The sequence below is a fragment of the Artemia sp. Qi Xiang Cuo genome, chromosome 16, assembly GCF_049724085.1.
Source record: "Artemia sp. Qi Xiang Cuo chromosome 16, ASM4972408v1, whole genome shotgun sequence".
Lineage (NCBI taxonomy): Eukaryota > Metazoa > Arthropoda > Branchiopoda > Anostraca > Artemiidae > Artemia > Artemia sp. Qi Xiang Cuo.
In genome coordinates, this window is record NC_142809.1 from 28,610,276 (window position 1) to 28,626,004 (window position 15,729).

General features: G+C 38.8%; 1 protein-coding gene across 1 annotated transcript in view; it reads right to left on the reverse strand.

The window, feature by feature from the left end:
* Positions 1-15,729, reverse strand: part of LOC148942752 (haloacid dehalogenase-like hydrolase domain-containing 5) — a 106,072-nt gene that overhangs the window by 16,079 nt on the left and 74,264 nt on the right. The window contains exon 5 of the mRNA XM_089102167.1: positions 808-993. Coding sequence (XP_088958293.1) covers positions 808-993 — 186 coding nt within the window. The remainder of the gene's footprint in view (positions 1-807; positions 994-15,729) is intronic.

A 15,729-nucleotide genomic window follows, 5' to 3' on the forward strand; every position in this document is an offset into this window, starting at 1 on the left:
ATGTTCATTTTAAATTTTAACTTCGCTCTTTACCTTAATTTGAAATTCGAACCAAACTTCACCTTTTTTTCAAGGTACGTTCGCCTGTAATGTAAAAATCAGATTCATCCTAAATATGAGGCCGTTCCCCTCAGCCCCCACCTATTTATACTAGAATTGAATACTATGCTTCACACCTTTAGAAAAAGATATACCCTACATATATTTTTCAGAAGTTAAGCGGGAGGGGTGTCCGAAATACTAAAAATTGCTTTCCAGACGTGGAATCTAAATTATTCAGGAGAAGGGAGGGGAGATGGAGCAACTATTTTTCCTAGGGGATGCCCTCACTTCTTTCCCCTTTGATCCGGTATAATATGACCGTGATGTTCTATTTTCCTTCCAAAACATTTTGACAGTAATGGGAGAGCAACCACCCTTTCAGGATCCATATTACACGATAAGAGAAAAAAAAATATCATTCCAAATGTATTAATACTGCATAAGCGTTTTATATAATAACTGTTCATTTTATATGGACTGTCTATATCTTTAGAGACAGCTTTTCGGGCAAACTGTACAATTTCGTATGTTTTCATATGGCAGCTCGAAACCATAGGGTAGGGTTCTTAGGGATAGGCCTACTGAGTTAAATGGTAACATTTTCATCAAGATTATATGCCATTGGAAGTGTATTTACTGAAGCGGTGCACATTTTCTTATACCCATTACTTTTGATGAGGGACTTAAACCCAATGAAATTTATACGTTTGGATTCAGATGAAAATCAGATTTTTTATTAACTTAATAGGAAAATAAGAAACTTACCCTACCATATAGATACGTTTTAGATTTCTTGTGCCCATAGAAGCAGCGTATCTTTGGATGGTTGTCTCAGCGTGATAATAGGTTATTTCACTAGGTTTCCCAATCAAAGCAGTATATACTAACTCTCTTCCTGTGGTTTTCTTGTATAATTCTTCTAGGCAAAGTAGAAATGCACCATGGCCAAATCTGCAATTTTAAGTTTGCTCTGTCAAGCAAAAAAAAATAAAGTCAAATACAGGAACAGTTCCGTTTTTGGAAATTGTTCATGTTCATGCAAGATGTCTAGTAATGGCACGTGTTCAAAGTGTGTGAGAGAAATGGGTATGATTAATTACGAAGGAACCCAAAATTATTTCGACGACCACAAGATAAACGATTAGAATTATTCAGTTTTCCAAGACTCAGGAAAACTTCCAAAGAAAATTCGTTGCTTAATCACAAGTTCGAACAGGTCATTACTTATAAAAAAAATACAACTTCTATACGCTTTGTTTTACGTCATGTAAAACTCACATTTTCACCAAAAGAGTCTCATTATTAACTCAACCGTACGAAATAAAAAAACGTAGCGAATACCAAATACATGTTCCATGCATTTCAATCCTTGAAGTCAAACCGATAAATAAATTTATAAGCACCAAACTGCATTATGAACAATTTTGTAATATCACCTGGATAGAACGAATAGAAAAAAACTGCAGCAATAATCAATAAGGCCGAAAAAAGAAACAAAAAAAACGCATAGATGACACATTTCCCTTATTTAGTGACAATCAGAATATTCACGAACGAAGATGAACCGCTCCTGGGTACTTTTCAAAGAAAGGACGGAACGAACTACCATTTTGACCATACTACATAGGCAGCCTAAAGACTTGGAAGATTACTTTGATTCTATTTTAATATGTAATTTTTTCAGTTGTCAAGGCCTTTTGGCCTTGAGTACGAAAAAGTTGTTGTGAAAAAAAAGTGGAGGAAAAATAAATGGTTAATGCATGATAACACAAATTATTGTGTTCGAAAAAACGCAAGAACGATTGTTAATAAAACATTTCGAAGAAACTAGGATAGAAATTGGGGCATTTACTTTATAGTCAACCTGAGGTTGATAAAACCATCAATAACCCTAGTTGTAACCTCGTAAAGTCGCAACTAGATCAACCTAAATAATAATTAAATGAACCTAAGCAATGAAGAAGTACATGAAAGGATGTCTAGTTGCCATAGTATCAATTTTCGTAAAGATTCTAATTGTTTTTACTATTCTCAATCTTAAAAAAAAGAAAAAAACAACAACAAAAAAACAACAACAACAACAAAGATTAGACACCGATGTTCTAGGCAGTGATTTACAATCGCCTTCTATTGAAATGAAAAATATTATTCCACATACACGAAATGGTTTCAGAAAACACCAGTCGTGTGTGCTCTATTGAAAAATATATGTGTCTTAAATAGTCCTTGGAAAGAACTAATAAAAATAAACTGAGTATTTCATATATATAATTATATTAATTTCTGAAAACTAAGCAATTGATTTAGTTCAACAGTTTTAGCTGTAATAGTAGAAGTTGCAGTAGTACTTACAGGCACAATCACAATCACAGTAGCAGTACCACTGCTAATAATAGTAGTTACAGTCGCAAACATTAGCACTTGTAGTCATGAGTTGTGACAATCGTAGTTGCATGTTACAGCACTTGCAGTCGCAAGTAGTCACAGTTGCAACCAGTTATAGTCTCAAGTAGCCATAGTACCAGTCGAGTTGCATTCGTAGTCAATTAGTTGTCACAATCACAAGTTGTCTTAGTCACAAGCATTCACAGGCTTAAGTAGTCGCAGTTACTGGCAGTTGTAGTCGCATTCGCTAGTACTTGCAGTCACAATTAATTATAGTCACAAATAGTCAAAGTCAAAAGTAGTCACATAAACAAATACAAATAGTCACATACACAGGCGCAAGCAGTCGCAGTCACAAGTAGTTGCAATAAACATTGGAAGTAGCCATAGTCACAAGCAGCTGTGATCCCGGTCTCAAGCATAGATGGTCGAAGTCACAAGTAGTCACACTTACAAGTAGCCTTAATTAGCCATAGTCAAAATAAAAAACAGTCGCAATCGCAAGTAGTCGTATTTGCAGTCTGAGTAGTAGTAGCAATAGCGGCCCTGAAAGTCTAAAGTTAATACCATTATCTGTTCCAACAATATTGCAGCTATACCCTTTCAATAACCTGGATACACATAGTATCTTTTGATTTAGCATCACACTCATAATTCCCTGAAGTTTCATCTTAATACCCTTAAGCTTTTATAACACACTCAGGATCAGACATTTCCCCTGCTTCCAAATTATGTATGTGAATAATTGGCACAGTGCATAGTTTACAACCCTTTCACCAGGGGCTATGGGGGGCATGACATCCCTAGGCATAGTTATTAGACCATTTTGCCATTTTGAACAAAGAAACTTTTTCACAATTATGATCTGTGTTTAGGGGGTCTAAAAGGTCACACCACCAAGATCACACCAAGATAAGTTTTATTCTTCATTATATATACACATACAATATTACATGCTATTATTCCCCCAAAGGCTCATTGGCCTGTACAAAGGGGGAAGACATGAAATGCTTACTCAAAAATGAAAAACAAAACACTTACTCACATACAAAGGAGAAGAAAAGAAAATATAGATACAATGAAAACTATAGAAAAAATAGAATAAATAAGCTAAATTAATTAATTAGATTAAACAGACTAAAAAAAAAAAAAAAAAAAAAAAAAAAAAAAAAAAAAAAAAAAAAAATAAAAATAAAATCTACCAAGCCAAAAATTTTTAACAATTTTTTTTTTCTTTTTTTTTTCCTAAACAAACCGAATGAGTGGCACCCTCGAGCTGATTCAGGCAACTTATTCCAAACAATATGACACGCCATTAGAGGATTAAAATCTGACCTTATACAAGGAGTAAAGAAGGACACTAAGCCCCAAGACCTTTTTTGTATTTATTCCTTAGGAGCATTACGGAGCATACACACATGCACCCATAAATACGCACGAAGTCCTGAAACTATTTTCGAAAAGATAATTGGTGGAGTTAAATTAAAACGTAGATTGTTATTCAATATCACTATTCTCTATTGTTTTCTGGTGTTGGTAATGAAATTATAAATATACTTAAGATCTAATGACTGTTTATTGTCAAAAAGTTTTACTCGTTTTTATACTTTCTTGTCATTTTAAATATAGCTGGAAATGCAATGTAGTCAAAGAAATTATTTACGATGTACAAATGGACCACTGAAAATTTTGGCCACAAATGCATAAATATCTTGCATACATATTGTGTATGGTTACATCGATAAATGAAGATTCTTTACCTGGCTAGACACTTTTTTAACTGAATTCACTGCATATAAAAAATTGATAAGAATCATGAAAACTCGGCACTTGTCAATTCAAATAAACACACCCAAAAATAGAACTTACGTTAATCCTAATGATGTATACCAAAACATGGTGATAATATAATACTTTCGAAACAAAATTATTAAAACTACGATAAAGAATTATGGAAAGCAGGCCACGCACAACGTATTATATTAAATACCTGACCCAACTTAACCTAGCTCCTAACCATCTCTGTATATTAAAAAATTAATTAAAAACGTCTCACATAAACCCACAACATCAGGCTCTCCATCAGAAACAATTTGTCTTAAATTATCAATTGACGAGGAGAGACCCTGAATGTTAAACTTAAATGCTGTCAAAGAATAATTTCCTTTGGTAACCTCCTCTCCCCCCCAAATCCGAAACATATTTACTATAACAAATAGGGTTTATATTAATCGGACTTTGATTAGCCTGACCCACATAATTATTTACAATACTAATTACATCGAAAGGATTATATTCAAACTCCAAAGCCGACTCTCATGGCTTAAAAAATTCACAAAAACATGTTTTACTTTGAGTCTATTAAAGTCACCAGATGAACCAAATGAAATCTTTACTTAAATCAATTGCAAAAGAAAAACCTGTCAAAGGATTACAAACAATCAAATAACTAATTGGACAGCAGGTATTATCGGAATGAACCATTAGCACTGAAAGAGAAACAAAAATGAAAAAATAAATAAAGTAAATAAATGAAAATCAATGAACTGTGGAAGGCATTTACAAAATAAGAAAAATACTAACAAGTCACATACTAATGCATTCATGCGAATAGTTAATTTTACATATACGAGTTTCACCCGGAACTTTGGCTAGAACTTGTCCATGATCAGACCAAACACTTCTTGGACCAAAGGAGCTGCGAGCCGCGTTTAAATAGATCGCAACGCTTTTTAGTTAGGTTTTCAAACACAACTACACCTGACTTAGCCAACTTACTTGTTGCTGCAAACACTTTTCGAGCAATATCCAAGTTTGAAAATTTTACCAGGATGGGGGCAATTTTCACATTCTCAGTTTGAGTAGCAGGCTGACGGAATCGATTAGCCTTTAAGAGGTCCATTTTTTTTAAATCTTGCAAGCCCATTATTTTTGTTATCAATTCAATAAGATTATCCATCAATTCCACATTGGGGTTTGGTTTCACACCGTAGAAAATTAGGGTGTCAAGTAAGGTATCCTGCTCAAGTTGGTCAACCCTATCCTCTATTATAGAAATTTTATTTTCAAGCAAGTTCACAGCTTAATAAAGTCTTTGAAGGGTTGATTCAATTTTTTCAAATTTAGCATTATATTCAAGGGAAATAGAATTATAAACTTCGTTCACAATATCTTCACTGATAATTTCAGAAGCTCGGCGATCTTTCATTGTGTCTGATACGACACGAGAAATGTCATTCATTGAGTTGGACTTAGTGTTGATTAGTTCCTCTTGAGTTTCATTTATTATTTCCTTTAAAGTTGATGCTGCTGCGGAAGTCGGAGTTGACGGCGCTAGGCTGGATTTTACTTTAGTTTTTTTGGGTAGAGACAAGTAGGTTTCACTCTTAGTCTTGAAAATATCAGAGAATAGGCGCTGCTCTTCAAAAGCCTTATTTACATCTTTATCTGTTCTTGTACAGGCTTCTTTAAAGTGCTCATTCCAGTTGCGGACATGAGCTTCAGCTATAAAATGCTCAGAGTGGGTACCGTAGCAAAAGACTAGGTATCTAGCTTGATTTTTATGGTCTTTGGTGGTTTTAATAACTACTGATGGCCATAAGGGGTATCCCTGAAAAGAAGCTAGGACAAGATCGAACTCTTTGTATTTTGCCATTATACAATCTGCAGATACGAAGGGGGGGGGGCACTACAGGTAACAAACTTCAACTACTAAATGTTCCAATATTCCACCCCAAAGTACTCACGCTTGTAATATGTGCTTAGTTGCTTATACAAGTTCAACAAATTTCAGCAAGAACTACATCCGATTCAATTGAAAACTTGTTTAGCTCTTCACTCCTTGAACTCTGACAATGAACTGAGTTCCTTTCAAGGGGCACTTTCCCCTGCAAGCACTATTCAACACGCCCTGAAAGTTTTAACTTAGTGCCCTCAACCATTCCTGACATATTGTTGATGCGCGGTTTTGACAATCGGCATACACGCAGTGTGTTTTGATTTTGCTTAACATCCCCCTCAACATTCCCCGAAAGTAATCCCAAGCAGATGAAGTCGCAGTTGCAAGCAGTCTTTCAAAGTCACAAGTTCTTGCAGTCGGAAGTAGTCCAAGGCGCAGTCTCGACCAGTCAAGTTTCAGCCGCAGTAGAGACAGTGGTAGTAGTAGTAGTGGTCCTGAAAGTTTCAAGTTAATAAACTAAGCCATTCCTAAGATTTAACAGATTCCCTCTATTGCTAGTCTGCATCGTAGGCAGCGCGCTAGCGCTGCCTAAGTAAAGAACGATGTGGGTACAATGTGTTTTTTTTTTTTTTCCATACCCGGGCACTTCGTATCGAAGGAGTTGTCGTAGAAACTTCGAAAATGGGCTCATTCGATTGGAAATTGAAGTGGCTAGTGCCCTTTTTAATAGTCGAAAGTGATTGGATGGCAACTAGCCCCTCCCTCCCCACGCCCGCCATTCCCCCAAACACACCCAATCAAAATTTTGAGATAGCTATTTTGTTGAGCGTAGTTGATTTCCACATAGAAAATATATTTTTGAGGAGGACACTCCCCCACAACCCTCAGGGCAAGGCTTTTAAGTTATGCCCTGAGGGCATATAGGATAAATGTCGACAATGCACAATATATTTTTTTTTCTTTAAAGCAGGGCATTTCATATGGAAGGGGTCGTCGTAGAGACATCAAAAGGGAAGATTCGATTAGAAATCAAGAGTTCTAGTGCCGTTTTTAATCGTCGAAAGTGATTGGAGGTCAACTAGCCCCCCCCCCTCACGCCCATCATTCCCCCAAACACATCCAATCGGAATTTTGATAGCCATTTTGTTCAGCGTAGTTGATTTCCAGATAGAAAATGTGTTTTTGAGGAGGAAACTCCCCCACAACCCTCAGAGCAAGGCTTTTAAGTTATGCCCTGGGGGCATATCAGATTTTTATAGTAGGCGTTGTCGTATAAACTTCAGAACAGGCTCATTCCATTGGAAATTCAAAGGTCTAGTGCCCTTTTTAATATTCAAAAGTGATAAGACAGCAACTAGGCCCCCCCCGCGCCACGCCCATCATTCCCCCAAACACATCCAATCAAAATTTTGATATAGCCATTTTGTGCAGCGTACTTGATTTAACAATAGAAAATGTGTTTTGAGGAGGACACTCCCCCAAAACCCTCAGGGCAAAGGTTTTAAGTTACGCCCTGGGGGCATTTTGGGGCTATTATGTTCAACGTAGGCCATTTTGTTCAACGTAGTGGATTTCTAGATAGAAAATAGTTTTTTGAGGAGGACACTCCCCAACAACCCTCGGGGATACAGCAGATGAAGTCGCAGTTGCAAGCAGTCTTTCAAAGTCACAAGTTCTTGCAGTCGGAAGTAGTCCAAGGCGCAGTCTCGACCAGTCAAGTTTCAGCCGCAGTAGTGACAGTGGTAGTAGTAGTAGTGGGCCTGAAAGTTTCAAGTTAATAAACTAAGCCATTCCTAAGATTTAACAGATTCCCTCTATTGCTAGTCTGCATCGTAGGCAGCGCGCTAGCGCTGCCTAAGTAAAGAACGATGTGGGTACAATGTGTTGTTTTTTTGTTTTTTTTTCTCCATACCCGGGCACTTCGTATCGAAGTTGTCGTAGAAACTTCGAAAATGGGCTCATTCGATTGCAAATTAAAGTGGCTAGTGCCCTTTTTAATAGTCGAAAGTGATTGGATGGCAACTAGCCCCTCCCTCCCCACGCCCGCCATTCCCCCAAACACACCCAATCAAAATTTTGAGATAGCTATTTTGTTGAGCGTAGTTGATTTCCACATAGAAAATATATTTTTGAGGAGGACACTCCCCCACAACCCTCAGGGCAAGGGTTTTAAGTTATGCCCTGAGGGCATATAGGATAAATGTCGACAATGCACAATATATTTTTTTTTCTTTAAAGCAGGGCATTTCATATGGAAGGGGTCGTCGTAGAGACATCAAAAGGGAAGATTCGATTAGAAATCAAGAGTTCTAGTGCCGTTTTTAATCGTCGAAAGTGATTGGAGGTCAACTAGCCCCCCCCCCCCCCTCACGCCCATCATTCCCCCAAACCCATCCAATCGGAATTTTGATAGCCATTTTGTTCAGCGTAGTTGATTTCCAAATAGAAAATGTGTTTTTGAGGAGGAAACTCCCCCACAACCCTCAGGGCAAGGCTTTTAAGTTATGCCCTGGGGGCATATAAGATTTTTATAGTAGGCGTTGTCGTATAAACTTCAGAACAGGCTCATTCCATTGGAAATTCAAAGGTCTAGTGCCCTTTTTAATATTCAAAAGTAATAGGACGGCAACTTGCCCCCCCCCCCCCCCTCCACGCCCATCATTCCCCCAAACACATCCAATAAAAATTTTGATATAGCCATTTTGTGCAGCGTACTTGATTTAACAATAGAAAATGTGTTTTGAGGAGGACACTCCCCCAAAACCCTCAGGGCAAAGGTTTTAAGTTACGCCCTGGGGGCATTTTGGGGCTATTATGTTCAACGTAGGCCATTTTGTTCAACGTAGTGGATTTCTAGATAGAAAATAGGTTTTTGAGGAGGACACTCCCCAACAACCCTCGGGGATACAGCAGATGAAGTCGCAGTTGCAAGCAGTCTTTCAAAGTCACAAGTTCTTGCAGTCGGAAGTAGTCCAAGGCGCAGCCTCGACCAGTCAAGTTTCAGCCGCAGTAGTGACAGTGGTAGTAGTAGTAGTGGTCCTGAAAGTTTTAAGTTAATAAACTTAGCCATTCCTAAGATTTAACAGATTCCCTCTATTGCTAGTCTGCATCGTAGGCAGCGCGCTAGCGCTGCCTAAGTAAAGAACGATGCGGGTACAATGTGTCATTTTTTTTTTTTCTCCATACCCGGGCACTTCGTATCGAAGGAGTTGTCCCACAAACTTCGAAAATGGGCTCATTTGATTAGAAATTGAAGTGGCTAGTGCCCTTTTTAATAGTCGAAAGTGATTGGAGGGCAACTAGCCCCTCCCTCCCCACGCCCGCCATTCCCCCAAACACACCCAATCAAAATTTTGAGATAGCCATTTTGTTCAGCGTAGTTGATTTCCACATAGAAAATATCTTTTTGAGGAGGACACTCCCCCATGACCCTCTGGGCAAGGGTTTTAAGTTATACCCTCAGGGCATATAAGATATATGTCGACAATGTACAATATATTTATTTTTCTTTGAAGCAGGGCACTTCATATGGAAGGGGTCGTCGTAGAGACATCAAAAGGTAAGATTCGATTAGAAATCAAGAGTTCTAGTGCCTTTTTTAATAGTCGAAAGTGATTGGAGGGCAACGGGGCCCCCCCCCCTCACGCCAATCATTCCCCCAAACACATCCAATCGAAATTTTGATAACCATTTTGTTCAGCGTAGTTGATTTCCAAATAGAAAATGTGTTTTTGAGGAGGACACTCCCCCACAACCCTCAGGGCAAGGCTTTTAAGTTATGCCCTGGGGGCATATAAGATTTTAAGAACTTCAGAACAGGCTCATTCGATTGGAAATTCATAGGTCTAGGGCCCTTTTTAATAGTCAAAAGTGATAGGACGGCAACTAGGCCCCCCCCACCCCACGCCCATCAATCCCCCAAACACAACCAATCAAAATTTTGATATAGCTATTTTGTTCAGCGTAGTTGATTTACACAAAGAAAATATATTTTTGTGTAGAATACTCCCTCACTACTATTAGGGCAATAGTTGTAAGTTAAGAAATCGAACTATAAAAGGTTTTTTATATAAAGCGCTGACGTAGAATCTTCAAAAAAGACACATTCGACCGTACCTTCTAAAAGCCCGTTCCCTTTTCATTTGACGAAAGTTACTAGTGGACCACTAGCCCCCCCCCCCCCCTCACACCCATCATTCTCCCAAACACATCCAATCGTAATTTTGATAGCTATTTTGTTCAGCGTAGTTGATTTCCAAATAGAAAATGTGTTTTTGAGGAGGACACTCCCCCACAACCCTCAGGGCAAGGCTTTTAAGTTATGCCCTGGGGGCATATAAGATTATAAGAACTTCAGAACAGGCTCATTCGATTGGAAATTCATAGGTCTAGTGCCCTTTTCAATAGTCAAATGTGATAGGACGGCAACTAGGCCCCCCCCCTCCCCCCGCCCATCATTCCCCCAAACACATCCAATCAAAATTTTGAGATAGCTATTTTGTTCAGCGTAGTTGATTTCCACATAGAAGAAATATTTTTGAGGAGGACACTCCCCCGCAACCTTCAGGGCAAGGGTTTTAAGTTATGCCCTTGGGCCATGTAAGGTTTTTATTGAAGGCGCTGTCATATAAACTTCAAAATATGCTCATTTGATTGGAAATTCAAAAAGCTAGTAACCTTTTTAATAGTCAAAAGTGATTATATGGCACCTCGGCTCCCCCCCCCCCCACGCCCATCATTCTCCCAAACACATCCAATCGAAATTTTGATAGCCATTTTGTTCAGCGTAGTTTATTTCCAAATAGAAAATGTGTTTTTGAGGAGGACACTCCCCCACAACCCTCAAGGCAAGACTTTTAAGTTATGCCCTGGGGGCATATAAGATTTTTATAGTAGGTGTTCTCGTAGAAACTTCAGAACAGGCTCATTCGATTGGAAATTCAAAGGTCTAGTGCCCTTTTTAATAGTCAAAAGTGATAGAACGGCAACTAGCCCCCCCCCCCCTCTCCACGCCCATCATTCCCCCAAACACATCCAATCAAAATTTTGAGATAGCCATTTTGTGCAGCGTACTTGATTTAACAATAGAAAATGTGTTTTTGAGGAGGACACTCCCCCACAACCCTCAGGGATGCAGCAGATGAAGTCGCAGTTGCAAGCAGTCTTTCAAAGTCACAAGTTCTTGCAGTCGGAAGTAGTCCAAGGCGCAGTCTCGACCAGTCAAGTTTCAGCCGCAGTAGTGACAGTGGTAGTAGTTCCTAAGATTTAACAGATTCCCTCTATTGCTAGTCTGCATCGTAGGCAGCGCGCTAGCGCTGCCTAAGTAAAGAACGATGTGGGTACAATGTGTCGTTTTTTGTTTTTTTTCTCCATACCCGGGCACTTCGTATCGAAGGAGTTGTCCCACAAACTTCGAAAATGGGCTCATTCGATTAGAAATTTAAGTGGCTAGTACCCTTTTTAACAGTCGAAAGTGATTGGAGGGCAACTAGCCCCTCCCTCCCCACGCCCGCCATTCCCCCAAACACACCCAATCAAAATTTTGAGATAGCAATTTTGTTCAGCGTAGTTGATTTCCACATAGAAAATATCTTTTTGAGGAGGACACTCCCCCACAACCCTCAGGGCAAGGGTTTTAAGTTATGCCCTTTGGGCATATAAGATAAATGTCGACAATGTACAATATATATTTTTTTCTTTGAAGCAGGGCACTTCATATGGAAGGGGTCGTCGTAGAGACATCAAAAGGGAAGATTCGATTAGAAATCAAGAGTTCTAGTGCCGTTTTTAATAGTCTAAAGTGATTGGAGGGCAACTAGCCCCCCCCTCACGCCAATCACTCCCCCAAACACATCCAATCGAAATTTTGATAGCCATTTTGTTCAGCGTAGTTGATTTCAAAATAGAAAATGTGTTTTTGAGGAGGACACTCCCCCACAACCCTCAGGGCAAGGCTTTTAAGTTATGTCCTGGGGGCATATAAGATTTTAAGAACTTCAGAACAGGCTCATTCGATTGGAAATCCATAGGTCTAGTGCCCTTTGGCACTCTAAAGGGTTTTAAGTTATGCTCTAAAGGGTTTTAAGTTATGCCCTTTGGGCATATAAGATAAATGTCGACAATGTACAATATATTTTTTTTTCTTTGAAGCAGGGCACTTCATATGGAAGGGGTCGTCGTAGAGACATCAAAAGGGAAGATTCGATTAGAAATCAAGAGTTCTAGTGCCGTTTTTAATAGTCAAAAGTGATAGGACGGCAACTAGGCCCCCCTCCCCACGCCCCTCATTCCCCCAAACACATCCAATCAAAATTTTGAGATAGCTATTTTGTGCAGCGTAGTTGATTTAACAATAGAAAATGTGTTTTTGAGGAGGACACTCCCCCACAACCCTCAGGGCAAAGGTTTTAGGTTACGCACTGGGGGCATTTTGGGGCTATTATGTTCAACGTAGGCCATTTTGCTCAAAGGCCTGGGGGCTATTTTGTTCAACGTAGTGGATTTCTAGATAGAAAATAGGTTTTTGAGGAGGAAACTCCCCCACAACCCTCGGGGCAAGGAATTTAAGCTATGCCTTGGGGGCATATTAGGTTTTTATACCTTATATTCCATATAAGGCTTATAAGGCATATAATGCGTTGTCGTAGAGAGTTCAAAACAGACTCATTCTATTGGAAATTCAAACGGCGTTGGCCCTTTTTAATAGTCGAAAGTGATTGGGGGGCAACCAACCCCCCCCCCACGCCCATCATTCCCCCAAATACATCCAATCAAAATTGTGAGATAGCCATTTTGTTTAGCGTAGTTGATTTTCCGATAGAAAATATACATTTCAGGAGGACACTCCCCCGCAACCCTCAGGGCAAAGGTTTTAAGTTACGCCCTCGGTGCATATAAGGTTTTTATAGAAGGCCTTGTCATCGAAACTTCAAAACAGGCTCATTCGATTGGAAATTCAAAGGGTGTTTGCCCTTTTTAATAGTCAAAAGTGATTGGGTGGTAACTAACCGCCCCCCCCCCCCCACGCCCATCATTCCCCCAAATACATCCAATCAAAATTGTGAGGTAGCCATTTTGTTTAGCGTAGTTGATTTCCAGATAGAAAATATGCTTTTGAGGAGGACACTCCCCCGCAACCCTCAGGGAAAAGGTTTTAAGTCACGCCCTGGGGGCATATAAGGTTTTTTATAGAAGGCCTTGTCATAGAAACTTCAAAACAGGCTCATTCCATTGGAAATTCAAAGGAAGTGCCCTTTTTGATAGTCAAAACTGATTGAAGGGCAACTAGACCCCCCCCTCCCCGTCCATCATTCAACCAAACACATCCAATCAAAATTTTGAGATAGCCATTTTGTTTAGCGTAGGCTAGTTGATTTCAAGATAGAAAATATGTTTTTGAGAAGGACACTCTCCCACAACTCTTAGGGCAAGGGTTTTAAGTTATGCCCTGGGCACATATAAGGTTTTTATAGCAAGTGTTGTCGTAGAAACTTCAAAAAAGAATAATTCGATTGGAAATTCAAAGGCTAGTGTCCTTTTTAATAGTAGAAAGTGATTAGTAATATTTTTGTTGTAGTTTTTTAGACCAGGGCATTTCGTATCAAAGGAGTTGTCGTGGGAACTTCGAAAGGGGCTCATTCGATTGAAAATAGAAAGGGTTTTTAATAGTCAAAAGTGATTGGAGGCAACTAATCCCCCTTCCGCTTCCACTCTCTCATTGGCCCATTATTTTTAAAAACTAAATGTTGCCTTAAGATTAAATCAAAATGCACTGTGATAATGCTAATTCCCAATAAGGCATCTCAGCAGTATCCCAAGAACGACTGAGGGTATTATATTCAAACTTTCGAGGCTACTTCTGCTCTTAAAATTTAACCTTATGAAAATAGCGTAAGTGTATCCAAGCTATCAAAGAAAGTAAAAAAATTTTGTTGCGAATGGTATCAAGTTTTCCATTTTAGGTCCACTAGAAGAAGTATGAAACTAAGTTAAACAGTACTATTTGTGTTCAGATTTTTAAATGGTGTATGTTGTTAAAAATTGTTGAAAATTTTTCTCCAGCATACAAATAGCAGGCCAAACTATAAAATCTTAAAGAACGAAAAGATTTACTGTGTTATTTTCTTCTTCCCTGAAAAGACTATGTCAATATAAAACGAACAGAAATTAATTAAAAAAAATTTTTCCACAAAACAAGTTTTTCAAAGAAAAGTAAAGAACTCCATTAAACAAAAAATGAGCAAAAATAAAATAAAATAATCTACCAAGCTCGAAACTAACACAAATCAACATCGATTAATAAATGCAACCCAAAACGAACAGATATTACAATAAATAACCGAGACAAACTCAAAATGAGCAGAAATTAACATAAGTTGGGCGCAAAACTCCTAAGCCTTCCCAAGACCAGAACAAAATTTGCATTTTACTGAAAAAATACAAATGGACGTGCATTGTCATGTCAATATACATATACTGATATTTAGTTATTAAAATATTAAAATTATTTGATTTATTAAAGTTATAAAAGAAAAAACATTTATATTTTTTCAGTAAAGTGCAAATTTTGTTCTGGCCTTGGGAAGGCAAAGGGGTTTTGCGCCCAACTTATGTTAATTTCTGCTCATTTTGAGTTTGAATCGGTTATTTATTGTAGTTTCACCTTGGTACCCGTAGCCTTTCTGAAGGCGTTCTATATTATGCCCTAGGGGCACGAATGGTTCTTATGAAAGGGATTCTCGCATAAACTTCATAGAGGGCTCATTTGTTTGGAAATTGAAAGTTCTAGTTCACTTTTTAAGAGTAAAGAGAGATAAGGGCAACTAGCCCCCCCCCCACGCCCTTTAGTTAAGGGCAACTAGCCCCCCCACGCCCTTTTTTCCCCGAACCCATCCGCTACAAATTTTGAGATAGCCAGTTTCTTTGGAAATTGTTCAAAAATTAGATAAAAAAAACTCCCCCCAGGGCTCGGGGGATAGGCGTTTTCAGTGTTGTCCTGGGAGCATATATGGCTCTTATGAAAGGAATACTCGTATAAACTTTAGAGAGGACTCATTTGATTGGAAATTGAAAGTTCTAGTTCAATTTTTAAGAGTAAAAAAGATATCCGAGGGCAAATAGCCCCCCCCCCCACACACAAACACACCCTTTTTTCCTCAGGCCCATCCGATAAAATTTTTATAACAGCCATTTCATTAAAAATAGTTCAAAGGTCAGATAAGAAAAATTCCTGTGTCGACGCAACCCCCCAGGGCCCGGAGGCAGGAATTATGAGTATTGCTTTAGGTGCATATATAGTTCTTATGGAAGGGATGCTCGTATAAACTTTGGAGAGGGCTCATTTGATTGGAAATTGAAAGTTCTTGTTCAATTTTTAAGAGTCAAAATAGACCGGAGGGCAACTAGCCCCGCCCTCTCCCTCCACGCCCTAAATGCATCAAATAAAAATTTTGAGATAGACATTTTGTTAAAAATAGTTTAAAATTCAGATAACAAAAACTCCGGTGTCAACACAGGCCCCCAGGGCCCGGAAGTAGCTGTTGTAAGTTATACCCTGGGGGCATATATGGTTGTTATGGAAGGGACGCTCGTATAAACTTCATAGAGGCCTCATTTGATTGAAT